The sequence below is a fragment of the Petaurus breviceps genome, unplaced genomic scaffold (assembly GCF_028583685.1).
Source record: "Petaurus breviceps papuanus isolate PSGF00001 unplaced genomic scaffold, PetGlider_PUasm1.0 90760, whole genome shotgun sequence".
Taxonomy (NCBI): domain Eukaryota; kingdom Metazoa; phylum Chordata; class Mammalia; order Diprotodontia; family Petauridae; genus Petaurus; species Petaurus breviceps.
Window position 1 is genome coordinate 1,294,713 of NW_027187338.1, and position 13,842 is coordinate 1,308,554.

At 44.1% G+C, this 13,842-nt stretch overlaps 1 protein-coding gene across 1 annotated transcript in view; it reads left to right on the forward strand.

Annotated features, from left to right (window-relative positions):
• The window catches only part of CUNH1orf94 (chromosome unknown C1orf94 homolog), a 64,576-nt gene that overhangs the window by 18,258 nt on the left and 32,476 nt on the right, over positions 1-13,842 (forward strand). Inside the window, exons 2-3 of the mRNA XM_069068188.1 lie at positions 7,417-8,141; positions 13,228-13,494. Of these exons, the coding sequence (XP_068924289.1) occupies positions 7,417-8,141; positions 13,228-13,494 (992 nt within the window). The remainder of the gene's footprint in view (positions 1-7,416; positions 8,142-13,227; positions 13,495-13,842) is intronic.

The window sequence follows — 13,842 nt, forward strand, 5'->3', positions numbered from 1 at the left end:
TTGACTAAAGCTTCCTTGCCAAGGACAAAGATCAAAGGCTCATAGACTTTAGCTTGAAAAGGGATTGTTGAGATCATCTGGTATTTTTCTCTTCTCCTCCATTTTACAGATGAAAAAACTGAGGCCTACCATGCAAAATATGCTCAATACTGAACTGATAATGACTTTCTTGCACACGAGTAACACGAGTCAGTTGTTTCAAAGGTTCTATTTCCTTCAGAAAAACTAAGCATTCAAATCCGGATTCACAGAGCTACAAACTCAAACATAGGGGAAGGCAATTGTGAGACCTCTCCCAACCTGTCACTGAAATCTTTGCTTTATACCCAGGTTTAGATGTCCCTAGATTTTAGCAGAGTATCTGATAGAATCTCTCCTGCTATTCTTGTAGAAAATAGAAAGAGATAGAGGTTATGTCATAGTACAATTAGGTGACTTTGAAGCTGGACAAAAGGCTAGATCCAAAGATTAGTCATTAATGGTCTGATGTTCGTTTGAGAAGAAGTCTCTGTTTGGGAACCCAAGCAATCTCTCCTTGGCCCTGTGTGGTTGAATGTTTATCCTTGACTTGGATAAAGGCACAGGGTGCCATGCTTATCAAAGTGGCAGATAACACAAAGCTATGACCAGGAGCTAATATACTGAGTGACAGAATCAGGATTCTAAAAGATCTCAACAGGCCAGAACATTAGGATGAATTAAGATGAAATTGAATGGGAATGGGAATAAATTTAATTCTTATACATTATTAAAAAAATTAACTTAACCAATATAATATAGAAATTGTGTAGGTAGACCTAAGTCCAGTATCTAAAAAGAATATGGTGGGTCTTAGTGGAACAAAAGCTCCATGGGATCCAATAGTGTGATTTGGCTGGCAAGAAAGCTAATGCAAATCAGATGCTGTATTTTTTTTTCCAGAGGCTGTATTGAGAGGTATAGTGACCAGAATTAGGGAGAAAGTACTGGTACTGCGCTTGCCATGTTCAGACTACATCTAGAATATTGTGTTTAGTTCTGGGTGCCATATGTTAAGAAGGAAGAACAAAATGGAAATAGATATAGGAAGGTAACCAGGATGGAGAAGGATCTTGAGATGGATCACAGTATACATGGAATTGACTGAAGGAACTGAGAATATTCAGCATAAAGAAGAGAAGACTTGGGGAATAGGAGGAGAGAATAGTTATCTTTCACTATCTGAAGAGCTGTCATTTTGGGCTTCAAAGACTGGGACTAGAAACAATGAGTGAAGGTTGCAAAGAAGAACATTTCAATATAAGGAAAACATTCCTATTAATTAGAGCCACCGCCAAATGGAATGCATTTATTTGCCTTTGAAGGTAGTGGGACCCCTTATTTGAGGTCTTAATGCAAGGGCTGAATGATAATTGTTGGGTGTGATGTCTAGAGGTCATTCTTATTCAGGTGAGGATAGGACTGAATGACCAATTCTAAAATTCTGTCACAAAAATATAAGGTTTCTGTGAAATATAGACATTTTCTGCAAAATCAGAATATTAATGGCAGCCCAATACAAAGGACACATGCCTGAGAGTCAGAAGATTGGGCTTTGAGTCCTAGCTCCATTATTTACTTTCTTTGTGACATTGGTCAAGTGACTTCCTTCCTCATTACCTCAGTTTTTTCCTCCAAAATATAGGCAACTTAACCTGGAAGTTTTTTTTTAACAAGCTGAAATATTCTGTGCCCATTTATAGCTTTTAAGATGTAATGTTTCTTCATCCTTTTTTATCTTCCTGTTCTCTTCATTCTCCTCCTCCATTTTCATCACCACTACCATCATCATCATCATTTCCACCACCTCACATTCTAATAGAGAAATGCAAACCACTTTGCCATCATAGCACGACTGCAGCCTCAGTGGTACTGTGAGACTCTGTCATGGAAATAGGAGATTATTAATATTGTGTTTGCAGCAGACTTCAAATGCCTTAGCTGGATGGAAATATTTATTTCGACGTCCTTTTCCAACACTAACTTTTCTGCCTGCTTTTTTCCCTTTGGCTTCAGATGGATAGCAGTTTTCATCTTTCTTCTGTGTTATACTGTATACTGAACTGCTGTTTGGGAAATGAACAGCATACTATCTTAGTCATTATTCTGGAGGGGGATGCCAACTAGTCAATATCTTTTATTTTTACATTGTCCTTTATGTCATGGATCCAGGAATAATGCACAATGTCTGAGCAAATTGTTGACACTGGACAGCTATCATTTCTAGAAATGGGTGAAGCCAATGAAGAGACAAAGAAGAGACCCAAGGAAGCCACCCCACTAATCCTGATTCACTCTTGTTCTCAGGAGTCAGAGAATTTAGTTTAGTTTAGCTTCTCTGAATGATTCATTATTTCTCTCTTTGACAGCCTTTGAATTTTTGCTAACTCAAAAAAGAAATCATGGATAATGGAAAAGGTTCCAGAAGACTTGAAACAGGCAAGGTTGTTATGAATTAGAATAAGCAGAGGAAAGGTGAATTCTGGAGAGAGTGGACCAGTAACCTTGGTACTGAATTCTTGCAAAATTCTAGAATGGATTCATAAGTAGGTGGATTATGAGTACTTAGAAAAGAATGCAGTGTTGACAGGCCATTGAAAATAACTTCATTTTTTTCCCCTTTGGGGGTGGGGTGGGAGAAGTACTAGTAGAACAGGGAAATGACATACATAGAGTAGAGTTTGATTTTAGCTAGGCATTGCTTGCATCCTTATAAAAAACATTAGAGATTCAAGATGGTATTATTGTTGATAGTATTGTTACATGGATTGTTGAATAGTTATACTTGATTACAGTAGATGAATGTATCTGTTTCAACCATGAAAGAGATCTCTAGTGATGGAACTTAGGGATCTGGTATTAGGATTGTAGGAGTGTAGAATTAAAGTTGGAAGATACCTTAGCAATTATTTGGCCCAACCCTTTCATTTTAAAGGTGAGTAAACTGAAGCCTAGAGAGGTGGAGGTGGTCCAACTTGTTAAAAGTCACAGAGCCAGGTCTTGAACCTGGAGCTCTTTCCAAATATTCTCTTCAATATTTTCCTGTTCAATGTTACTGTTCAGTTTGTCCTCCTGTTCAGCCTGTGTGTGTGTGTGTGTGTGTGTGTGTGTGTGTGTGTGTGTGTGAAGTCTTAGGTGTAGAGGTAAAAAAAAAAAACCAACAAAAACCCCAACCATGCTAGCTCAGAATATATGGTGCTGAAATGGATAGTTCCTATTTTGGAAGGCTGAATCGAGCTCCAAAATGATTTGAATAAACTGAAACAATAGGCAGAGACTAACAAGATAAAATTGAATAGAGGTAAATGTAAATCCCTCAATTTAGGTGGAAAACCATCACTTGTACAAATATAAGCTAGGGGAAATATGGCTTTATTCGTGTGAAAAACTACTTGGGGGGGGGATGGGGAGAGGGAATAATGACTATATAACCCTAACGCATGCCAATAGGATGGTGTAGCTGCTAAAACAAAAACAAAAGCAAAACCCTAATGTGATCTTAGGCTGCATTAATAAAAGACCGAGTCCAGATCAAGCTGGTTTGGAGAGGTGGGGAGGGAGCACTCCTACTGATCAAACCACATCCGGAGTATTGTGTCTGGACCCTATCCCTGGTAAATGTGGAAGATTGTACAGGTGTCAGCTGGTGAGGGTGACACAGACAGCCATTTAGTGAGAATGGAGTGTAGACCATGAAATGCTGGGCATGAAAATTAGGCAACTATGTCCTGAATCCCCCTGGAAGCGTTCACCTTTGCTTTGCCTTTTTGACTCTGTCTGATTCCTGATTAGACACTCTGCCTTAGTGCCCATCCCACCCTATACCCTGTTTTCCATTGTGATAACTTCTTGCCTGGATTCCCTGGTTTTCATTTTTGTTCTTCCATTTTTAATCTCCCAGACCAGATATATTATTCTCCTCAGGCCCCTCCCAATTCTAGACTGACATCCTGACATGATATGGCCCTAAATAAAGACCTCGTCTCTACCTGATTGGCCAGAATCCTGCAAACCCTTTCATAATGGCATGCTCACATCTCTTCTTCTATTGGTCTGCAACATAGTGTGTTCATCTGAATACTGCATATTGCAAAGGACAATGATAAGCTATAATTCCTCCTAATGAGAACAGTCAGGATAGTGAGGGTACTCAAAACCATGTTATATGAGTAAAGAACGGGGAATATTTGCCCAGGAGGGAAAAAAAGATGGGGGTGGGGGGGGACACAATAGCTGTCTCCAAGCATTTGAAGGCTGTCACATGGAAGAAAGACCAGCCTTTTTCAGTGTAGATGCAGAAGGGCAGAACTAGGACAAGTTGGTGGAAGTTATGGGAAGGCAGATTCCCAGTCTATAGGAGGATGCACTGCTTAGCACTTAATTAGGGTTGTCCCAAAATAGGATGGTTTGCCTCAGGAGGTAGTGAGCTCCCCAAGATGTCTTGAAGTGGAGTTTCTTAGAGTGATGCTTTAAAGTGTATAGCTATTATCCCTTCCACATTGGGACTGTCTCCATCATAGTTTCGAAATATCGTGGATTGACATAAGGAATTAAATGAAAATTTTTAGAGAGTTTTGCAGGAGTCACAAATAACACGTGAAGGCCAGCAGGCAACACAGAAAAAGTTTAGAAGCTCAGAAATGCACAAAATATATATAATATTGTATAACATCTACATATTTTATCTTTGAATACCATAGTAATTCAGACTTCTTCTCTGGTATGAAGGGAGGGCCACAAATTATATGTGAGTTTCTCAGATTGAGGAGGCACTGGGCTCCTAACCCCTGCAATGTGGAAGGGATAACTGTATTCCTTTTCAAGAAATGTGCTAAAATAGGAGACATTTTAGCCTCTAGAATTCTTTAGGATTCTCTTTCACAGCCTAAACAGATCTAGTTCTCAAAAGGATTTAACTGAATGGAAATGTGGGCAAACCAATGTTTTGGGGATACCAGAACAAGGTTCCCTCCCAATGAAGTAAACACTTAATACATATTTGTTGAATTGAGTGACCTGATTTAAGTTCAGTCCTAAACCCCATACAGGCTTCAAGGAGTGCTTGGCAGGTTCTTTCCCAGGCCAGTCCCTGAGGTCCTCCTGGTGACAAAGGGAGAAGGGCTGGCTTGCTAAAGTGAAGGCAGATGGAGACATTTCTTCAGTGTCCATCAGCCTCCTTGATCATGGTTTCAAGCCCTAGATTGTCCTGTTGAAAAATATCTTCCCACAGTCTCCTTCCCAAGGTTATCAGATAATTGATTTAGAGCTCGGAGGGACCCCAAAGGTCATCTAGTCCTACTCTAACATTTTACAGATGAGGAAATTGAATCCCAAGGAGGTTACCCAAGGTTACACAGATATGTGTCAGAGGTATGATTTGGACTCAGGTCCTCTGGCTTCAGCCAGTGCTTTTCCCACATATCACAGGAGATCATTTTGAACAGTTGTGATATTTATGTCTGTTAATAACAATAAAAAATAAGCATGTTGAAAATGATGGTTTGCAAAGCTTAGAGGAGGGGAAGTAGGGATTCTTGGATTCATCTGTGTCTCCCAAAGGTGCATTGTTTAAGCCACATCTAGGAATAAGTTTCTTAAATCCCTTTAGTGTCTTCAAGTACTATTTTTTTATTTTGTTTTTGGAGACAATCAGGGTTAAATGCCTTCCCAGAGTCACACTAGTAAATGTCTGAGGCCAAATTTGAACTCAGGTCCTCCTGATTCCAGGGCCAGTGTTCTATCCATTGTGCCACCTACCTGCCCCCTCGTGTACTATCTTTTGTTTGTTTGGTTTTTGGTTTTGTTTTTGACCCTATCTCCCTAGGACCTTTATGTACACTAGGATTCGATTCCCAATTTCACAGACTGGATGGTAAGATCCCCCCCAAAGATATGAGATGATGAATTCATTGCTATCGTTGGCATGAGTGGAAAGGAGTATAGTTACATGGGTTTGAGTCCACAACCTGCCTCCGGGTTCCCCATTTCCTCTGCTGGAGAAGGAACAGAAGCTAGCTTGATCATTGGAAGAAGGTAGAAGCAGCCACTGAGAAGCCTCCTTTGTCTTCAGTCACTAGTCATTTAAACCCGATATAAACACACCGGGGAGCCGGCAACCTTGAGTAAAGCACCACCATCTTTTTTTGGTACCAGATTGTTGATTTCATCAGCAAACTGAGCTCTCGGGGGGGAGCTCCTCCTAAAATGCAGACAACAGTCTCTCTGCAACTCTACTGTGCCTTTGCCATGATGGGTAAAGTGAGTTACCCAGGGTCACTTAGCTCATATGCTTTAGTGCAGGATGTGACTCCAGATCTTCCTGATTTCAACTCTCTGTTCACTACATCACACTCTTCCTTCCTTCCTTTCTTTTTTTTGGGGGGGGAGGTGGGAAGGCAAGGCAATTGGGGTTAAGTGACTTGCCCAAGGTCACACAGTGAGTGTCAAATGTCTGAGGCCTGGTTTGAATTCAGGTCCTCCTGACTCCAGGGTCAGTGCTCTATTCACTGTGACACCTAGCTATCCCACTACATCACACTCTTCCTTTCTCCAAATCTTTTTCCAATTCAAAGAATCCATTATAAAGCAATATATATATATATATATGTATATATATATATATATATATATTGCAGTTGGTCAGCAATATACCTCATGGGTTAATCCTGCCATCATGTAACTGGGCCGATGTCTATGTGTGTGCATGCACGCGTGCATGTAGCCCTTTAGTGGTATATATGAGCACACTTAGCAAAGCTGATTGAGTCATAGATTTTGAACAGAAAGAGATCTCAAAGGTCATCTAGTTCATTTTTCAGATGAGGAAACTGAGGTCCAGGGAGGTTAAGTTACTAATCCAAGATAACACAGGTAGTAGTGGCAGAGTTGTCTGACCTTGGTAAGCATTTTATCTTCTTGGAGCCTCAGTTTCCTCTTCAAAATTCAGTTAGCAGAACCCACCACCCAGGTCCTAGAATCACTTTTTATGCCTGAGAAACACACGCTATTATTATTCTCTTGTGTGGTCCTCACAGAGAAGTGGGCGGGATATGGATTAATGATAGCTCTGTTTTACGGATGAGGAAACAACCTCAGAGGAAGGAAAGTGACTGGTCTAAGGTCACACAGCAAGTTAGGGGCAAAGGAAGGGCTAGAGCCCTGGCTTCCTGGATCCCCAGCCAGCTAGGGCTCAGGTGTACTCAGAGTCTCACAGGTAAGGTTATTGGGGATGGAAATCTTGATGCTCTCCTCTCAAGGACAAAATGGATTTTGGAAGGTTTGTTTGGTTGTTTTTATTTGCTTCCAAATCGCTTGTCTCCCTGCCAGCATTCTGGAGTATCTCTACAGCTGCCTCTGGACGGATGGCCCATAAATGCATCTTTCTCTATCCCCACACAGAGCTTTGGAGCCGAGCTGCAGTAAGGATGAGATCTCCCTCCTGGTGGAGCAGGAGTACTTGAACCTCACGAAAGAAAACTTGAGTCTGGCCAGAGACAGCCCTGTGGAGCTGGACATAGCAGGTGACGCCCCTGAGCTGAGCAGGCCTGCCACTCCTCCCTTCCCTCCACACACCCTGGCCCAGGCCAGCGGCCGCCCCCCAGCCCTCGCCTTTGGGGGGGACCAGTTGCTGGGCCTGAAAAAGGTCATGGGGCAGGCCATCCAACCCGTGCTCGGTGGGCCAGGGGACAAGGAGCTGCCTGGCCGCACCAACTGTGACTCAGTCAAGTCCACAGTCACAGGGATCCTGCGCTCTGCCAAGGGCAAGGGCACCAAGGGTGGGGAGGAGGGCATTGCCAGCCTTGCAGCCTCCAATTCAGAAATCAGCAAGCTCCTGGCCCAGTTTCCCTTGAAACACATTGAGTCATCCAAGGCTCCCGACAACAAAATGGTGCTGGAGGAGACCAGGGTGATCAAGGACTTCCTTCAGAACAGCATGTTCAGTGGCCCTGGCCCCAAGGAGCCATCAGGGCCTGCATCCCTGCTTCCTCTGCCTCCACCGCCACTGCCAGCACTGCCAGAGAAGGCTCCTGAGCTCCTCGGGCAGAAGAGACAGCTCCCAGTGTTTGCCAAGATCTGCTCCAAACTAGAGGCCGACCCCTCAGTGGAGGGGCTCCTTGCCATGGGTGAGAGATGCTGGGAAGAAAGAGATGCTTGGGTGGGGAAGAGTTTGGGAAGGCTCCCTAGGGGACAGTGAGTGACAAACCTATCGGTTCTGTTAGACCCACAGGGATCACAGAAAGTTGATCAGTCAGTCAACAAGCATTACTCATGAGTCAGGCATGGTGCTAAACAATGAGGAAACAGAGGCAAAAAATAGCTCAGAGAGGGAGAGTAAAAGAAAGTGCTGGATTTGAAGTCCAAGCTCTGGGTTCAAATCCCATGTGATCTTGGGTAATGCTAATAGTTATTATTTAGGCGATAATTTATATGTCAATTTAAGATTTGCAAAGTACCTCATATATTTTATCTCATTGTGATTCTCACATTGACCCTCTACTTCACAGATGAGGAAACTCAGGGTGAGAAACCATGGGAGACTTATTCAGGTAATGGAACTGAGTGATGGCCTGAGGCACGTTTAGGACTCAGGTGTTCCTGCCTCTGAGGCACAGAGCCATCTGAGTGCCCCTGAGGCCTGTGACCTGAGTGCCCTGGGGCCTGTGACCTGAGCTCTTGGCCTCAGAGTCTTCATGTGGAAGAAGAGGGAGCTGGACCAGATGGCCTCAGAGGTCCTGTCCAACTTGAGATCTATGACCCTCTGACCTAGGAGGACTTGGGGAAAGCTTCAAGGTCAGCCAAGAGCTAAGACAGCTCCACAGAAGGGGGCTCAGTTGTGCCTTTGGAGTCTTCAGGTCTTCTGTTAGAGTTGCGCTGGACATGGTCTGATCTCAAGACAGGACATGGATGAGATGATTTGTCTGGGTCCCATCCAGCCCAGTGAGATACAGAGATGTTCTCAGTGTTGCCCTGTGACAATAGAAAAGTTCAGGTAAAATACAGGTACAACCGTGTTACTCTCCTTTTCAAGAAGGTCCTGTGGCTCCCTATTTCTCCAGGATAAAAGACAAACTCCCCTATTTGTCACTAAATGCCTTTCATAGTCTGGCTCCAGTCTTGATTTCCTGGCAGTAGTGTATATTGTTGGTTGGTTATTGTCCTTTGTGCTTGAAGAGGAACAAAATGACATCCCTATGTTGGGGTCAAGGTACAGTGTGGCTGACTGTGGCTTATCAGAACAGTATGAGCTCGGAAGACTCTACCACAGATAGAGTGCCCCTCACTCCTGTCAAACCAGCCTAACTGACGGGCCAACACACCCTGTCCTTGGCATTCCACCTGTGCCCTCATGTGTTGGCATACACTGTCCTCTACCTCTAGGGTGTGTTCCCTCCTCGATTTTGCTTCTTGGGGCCCCCAGCTCACTTGATGGCTCATTCAAGTGCTCCCTGCTATAAGAAAACTTCATGATTCCGCAGATTGTTAGTGTCCCCTCCCAAATGGCTTTTTGTTTATTTTAATATATTTTTATTGATTCACCTGCATACATGCCACTTTTCCAAATAACATGTAAACACCTTTAGGGTAGGGACAGTATCTTTGTATTGCCAGGGCCTAGCAGACCCCCTGGCACATGGAAAATGCTTAATGAATGCTTATTAAATTGTCGAGTATTTCCCCAAATCCAATCCAATATAGAGCCTGGTTGTAGCAGCCCTTTGTAAGCTTCATGTTTCTGGGTATTTTCCCCTTCATTTTTCTGTGATCCCAAAGGTAGAAACCAACTACCTGGGCCATTTAATAGAAAGGTCTGAAGTCTTTCAATGTCCTACTATGAGGGGGGCATTTTGAATGAGAATTGTCTGTTTTCTGAGAAAGAGGCAGATCCCCATCTTCACCAAGATTTGTTCCAAGCCAGAGGGGATGACTGAGGCTTCAGCTGAAGGGCTCCTTGCTAGACTTGGGAGGCCTTGGGAGTTGGAGGAAACAGATCCTAGAAGAAAACACTTCTGAGACCAAAGTGGGGAGAAGATATATTGCTCACTTCTAGGAAGAAGAGAACACCTCCCCTCAGACCTTCTACCAACAGGCCTCCTGGTATCTTTCTTTTAAAGAAAGTGACCTAAAAATCTCCTCCTTGTTGTGTGACATTAGGACAGCCTGAGGCAACTACCTTTCTGTTAAATGTCCTAGGGAAATTCCCTATGTCCTACACCATTTTTTTCCTGCTTTCTTTGGCATCTAGACATTCATCTGTTTTATGCCTGGCTGGGTTGGGATGTGAGTGTGTGTGTGTGTGTGTGTGTGTGTGTGTGTGCACGCACATGTGAAGCGGGGGACACAAAAATGAAAAAACACTCCCTGACCTCAAGGAACTCACTTTCCACTAGGGGCAGAGGGGTCATTTTCCTTTCTTTCCAGGACTGCCTTTGGCCCCTAGTTTTTCTCTATGGCCCTATCAGCAACATAGAGACAGCTCCTGACTAGTCATGTCTGGTCTAGCCATGTTGAATATTCTTTCCTAGTCCAGCTCCCCCTGCTGTGTGTGTGTGTGTGTGTGTGTGTGTGTGTGTGTGTGTGCACACGCCCTAAAGGCTCAAGGCAGGTTCATCTTCATACTGGCCTATATCAGCTTTCACTAGAAAAAGTCTTTTGCCTGGGATTTAAAAATGGAAAGAATTTTAGAGACTGTTCTCCAGTCCCATTTTAGATGGGAAAATGGAGGTTCAGAACTGGCAAAGGGGCTTGAACAAGCTCAAGCACCAAATCGGGCATCAGAGCTATGGGTCTCCTGCCTCCAAGAGCATCTCACCACGCTTCCTTCTTGGATGCTCCATTATTTAGAGATGAAAGGATTTGGACTCAGATGCAGAGATACAGGATACTTTCACTGCAAGGGATGCTAGAGGTCCCCTACAATTCAACTCTTCATTTCACAGATGAGTAACTCAGGCACAGAAAGAGGGAAGGACTTGACCAAAATGTCACAGCAAATCAGGGGAAAACTGGAGACCAGAGCCCAGGTCTCCTGACCCCAGGCAGGGTTCTTTCCACTCCACAATTCAAAGTAGGGAAAAACATCCTCTTTCATGACCAGAGATTATAGATTAACATGGTATAGAGGAAGGGGCACTGGATTTGGAGTTAGGACAGACAAGCTCAGCTCACAGCTCTGACCCTTGTTAACTGTGTGGCTGTGCGGAAGTCACTTTCTATGAATGGGAAAAAACCCCAGGCATAACAATATTTGTGCTGCCTAACTCAAAAGGATGCGGTACAAGGGCGTATGTGTGAAGTGTTTTGCATAACATAAAAAGCTAAATAAATACCAGTTAGTAGTGTTTTTCATTTCCCTTTGTCATCTCTGAGGATAATGAATATGTCTGTACCATAATTCTGGGAGTTCAAATCCATTTCTGCCTGAAGTCAAAAGGAGAAATTTTGCAAGGGTGGTCTGGGTCTCAGGTTCACAGGGTGAGCTAGAGTTTAGTGATTAGGGTGGGGAGGTATCAGAAATCTGGGTCCTATTCAGGGTATATACCAGTGCCCAGCAAAAGGTTTAGTACATAATGGGATCTTCATTCACTTATTCATTCATTCATCATGGGCCTACTATATGCAACGCACTATGGGAAGGACTGGAGAGTTATAAAGATTAAAAAAAACCCCAGTCCCTGCCCGCATGGAGCTGAATTCAAGAAGGGAAGGGAAGAGAGCTACGCAGATGACTACAATAGAAATTTTAAAATGGTGATATTCCAATACTTCAATAATCCAATGGATCTCTGATTCCATAGAGGTGGGATTTCCTCAAAGGACACAGATTCATGCTTGTTCATCCCATGTCTCTCTCATTCAAGTCCTTTCATAAATTCTCCATAGGAGGAGCAGAATGTGTTTTTGCTTAATTAAAGTTTGTTGGATGATTGGATGAATCCATTCTAGTCAGGAAGGTTCCCCTGGGATCCACCTGTTCCATCTTTGAATGGATTGCCAAGAGAGGAGCTTGGGAGTATATAGGGGCTAATTCGGGCAAGGCGTTTTCCAGAGTTGCCTCGGCCCCAGCCAGTCTGCCCTTCCTGTCCTCTCCCTGCCTGTCAGCTTCTGCCACCTCCCTCAGTGTGTGGAAGGAGAGACGTTGCTATTATTAGTGAGCATTGTTTCTGCAGCTCATTGGCTCCAGGCAAAACTCAGCAAATGCAGAATCATTTGGAAGAGACTCTGGGGACATGTTTAGCTAAAAATGTCTCTCCCCCCCCCCAAACTGGCTCCAATCAGAACAGTTTTGTCCTGAGTTGGGGCAGAGCTGAAACATCTCATCCTTGGCATTAACCCAGTTCCTCCTCCCCCTCCTCACTGCCCAGTGCCTCCTTGGGGCTGGGGGATTCCATCAGTCCCAAGAACTATGTGACTATGAGCATATCAGTGAGCTTCTCTGAGAGGAGAGGATGGGGTGGGGCCACTAAGGGGCAATTTACTCTCCAGGAACATAACCTATCAATCAATCTAACAATCAGTCACAGTAAAGTCAATTAGTGGTATTAGAGGATGGACAGATCAATAAGAGCTGAGTTAGTTAGGGAAGGCTAGAGAGAAAAGCTGAGTCAGAAGGAGTCAGTAGCTTCAAGAAGTACTAAAGAGGGTCGTGTAGGACCCTAGGATAGATGAGGTAAAGAAAGATAGTCCAGCAGAGCTAATAACTAGGACATGGCAAATGGGGCTTTGTCCCAGAGCCCAAACATATAAAACACTGACAGCATTTGTGAAAAACCAGGAGTGGACCCCTCCCCCACCCTTTGTGCTTCCCCTAGTCCCTATGGTGGCCTGTCCACTAGTAGCCTCAGTGTCCCAAGGTCTTTTGTCTCCTACCAGTTCCCTTCAACCAATAAAAGAGTAAATGAAAAGGCATTTATTAAATGTTTACTATGTGTAAAGCAGAATTAAACCCTGAGGATACAAATAGAAAAGTAAAACGCTCGCTGCTTTGAATGAGCTCCTATTCTAATGGGGAAAGCAATGCATAGAAAAAAGTTTAGCTACAGAGAAGGTGACCAGACTGGAGAGGTGGGAGGTCAGTAAACAGCAGAGTGAGTACACATATATGTGTGTTTGGCTCTTCTGGACCCTGGTGAGGAAGCATCTTCCTGTGGGTCAGGGAGGAAGCTCTCCCAGGCCCCAGCTGGTCCTGACTCATCTTCCCTCTCACCACAGAGAGGACTCCGAGCTCCAAGGAACTGGTCAAGGCCCCCCGAGATGCCCTGGTCCCCAGCCAGTGGCCCCAGTGCCGTAAGGACATGTGTAGTGAGGAGGGCCCCGGCAGTGGCAAGGCCGGCAGCATGTTTGTGTCCCTGCCTTCCAAAAAGCCTCCGTGGCCTACAGAAAAGAACCTGCTTTATGAGTTCCTTGGGGCCACGAAGAATCCCGATGGACAGCTGAGATTACGGAGCAAAGCAGAAGTGGACGGGCTGGAGCTGAAGTGTAAGCTGGGAGGTGGGGAAGGGTCCAGAGAATGCTAGAGGGAAGGGCTTCTATGAGCATTCTTGTGGGAAAGAACTCAAGGAGCTGCTCCTAGGCAGGTGATCACAAGAGACACTCCTGGAGGTATGAGTGTAGGGACCAAAAAGCCATTCCAATCTAGGTTTTCTAAGTGGAATAGCTGTGTGACCCTGGGCAAGCCACTTTACCTATGTGAGCCCCCTTTTTTTCACATCTGTAAAATGTAGGCAGCCTGATCATTGGCCTGGGAGTCAGAAAATCTACACAATAATTTTATATCATTTTTATATAATTTAATTTTTCTACTAGACCTTTGATTTGTTTGTAGAT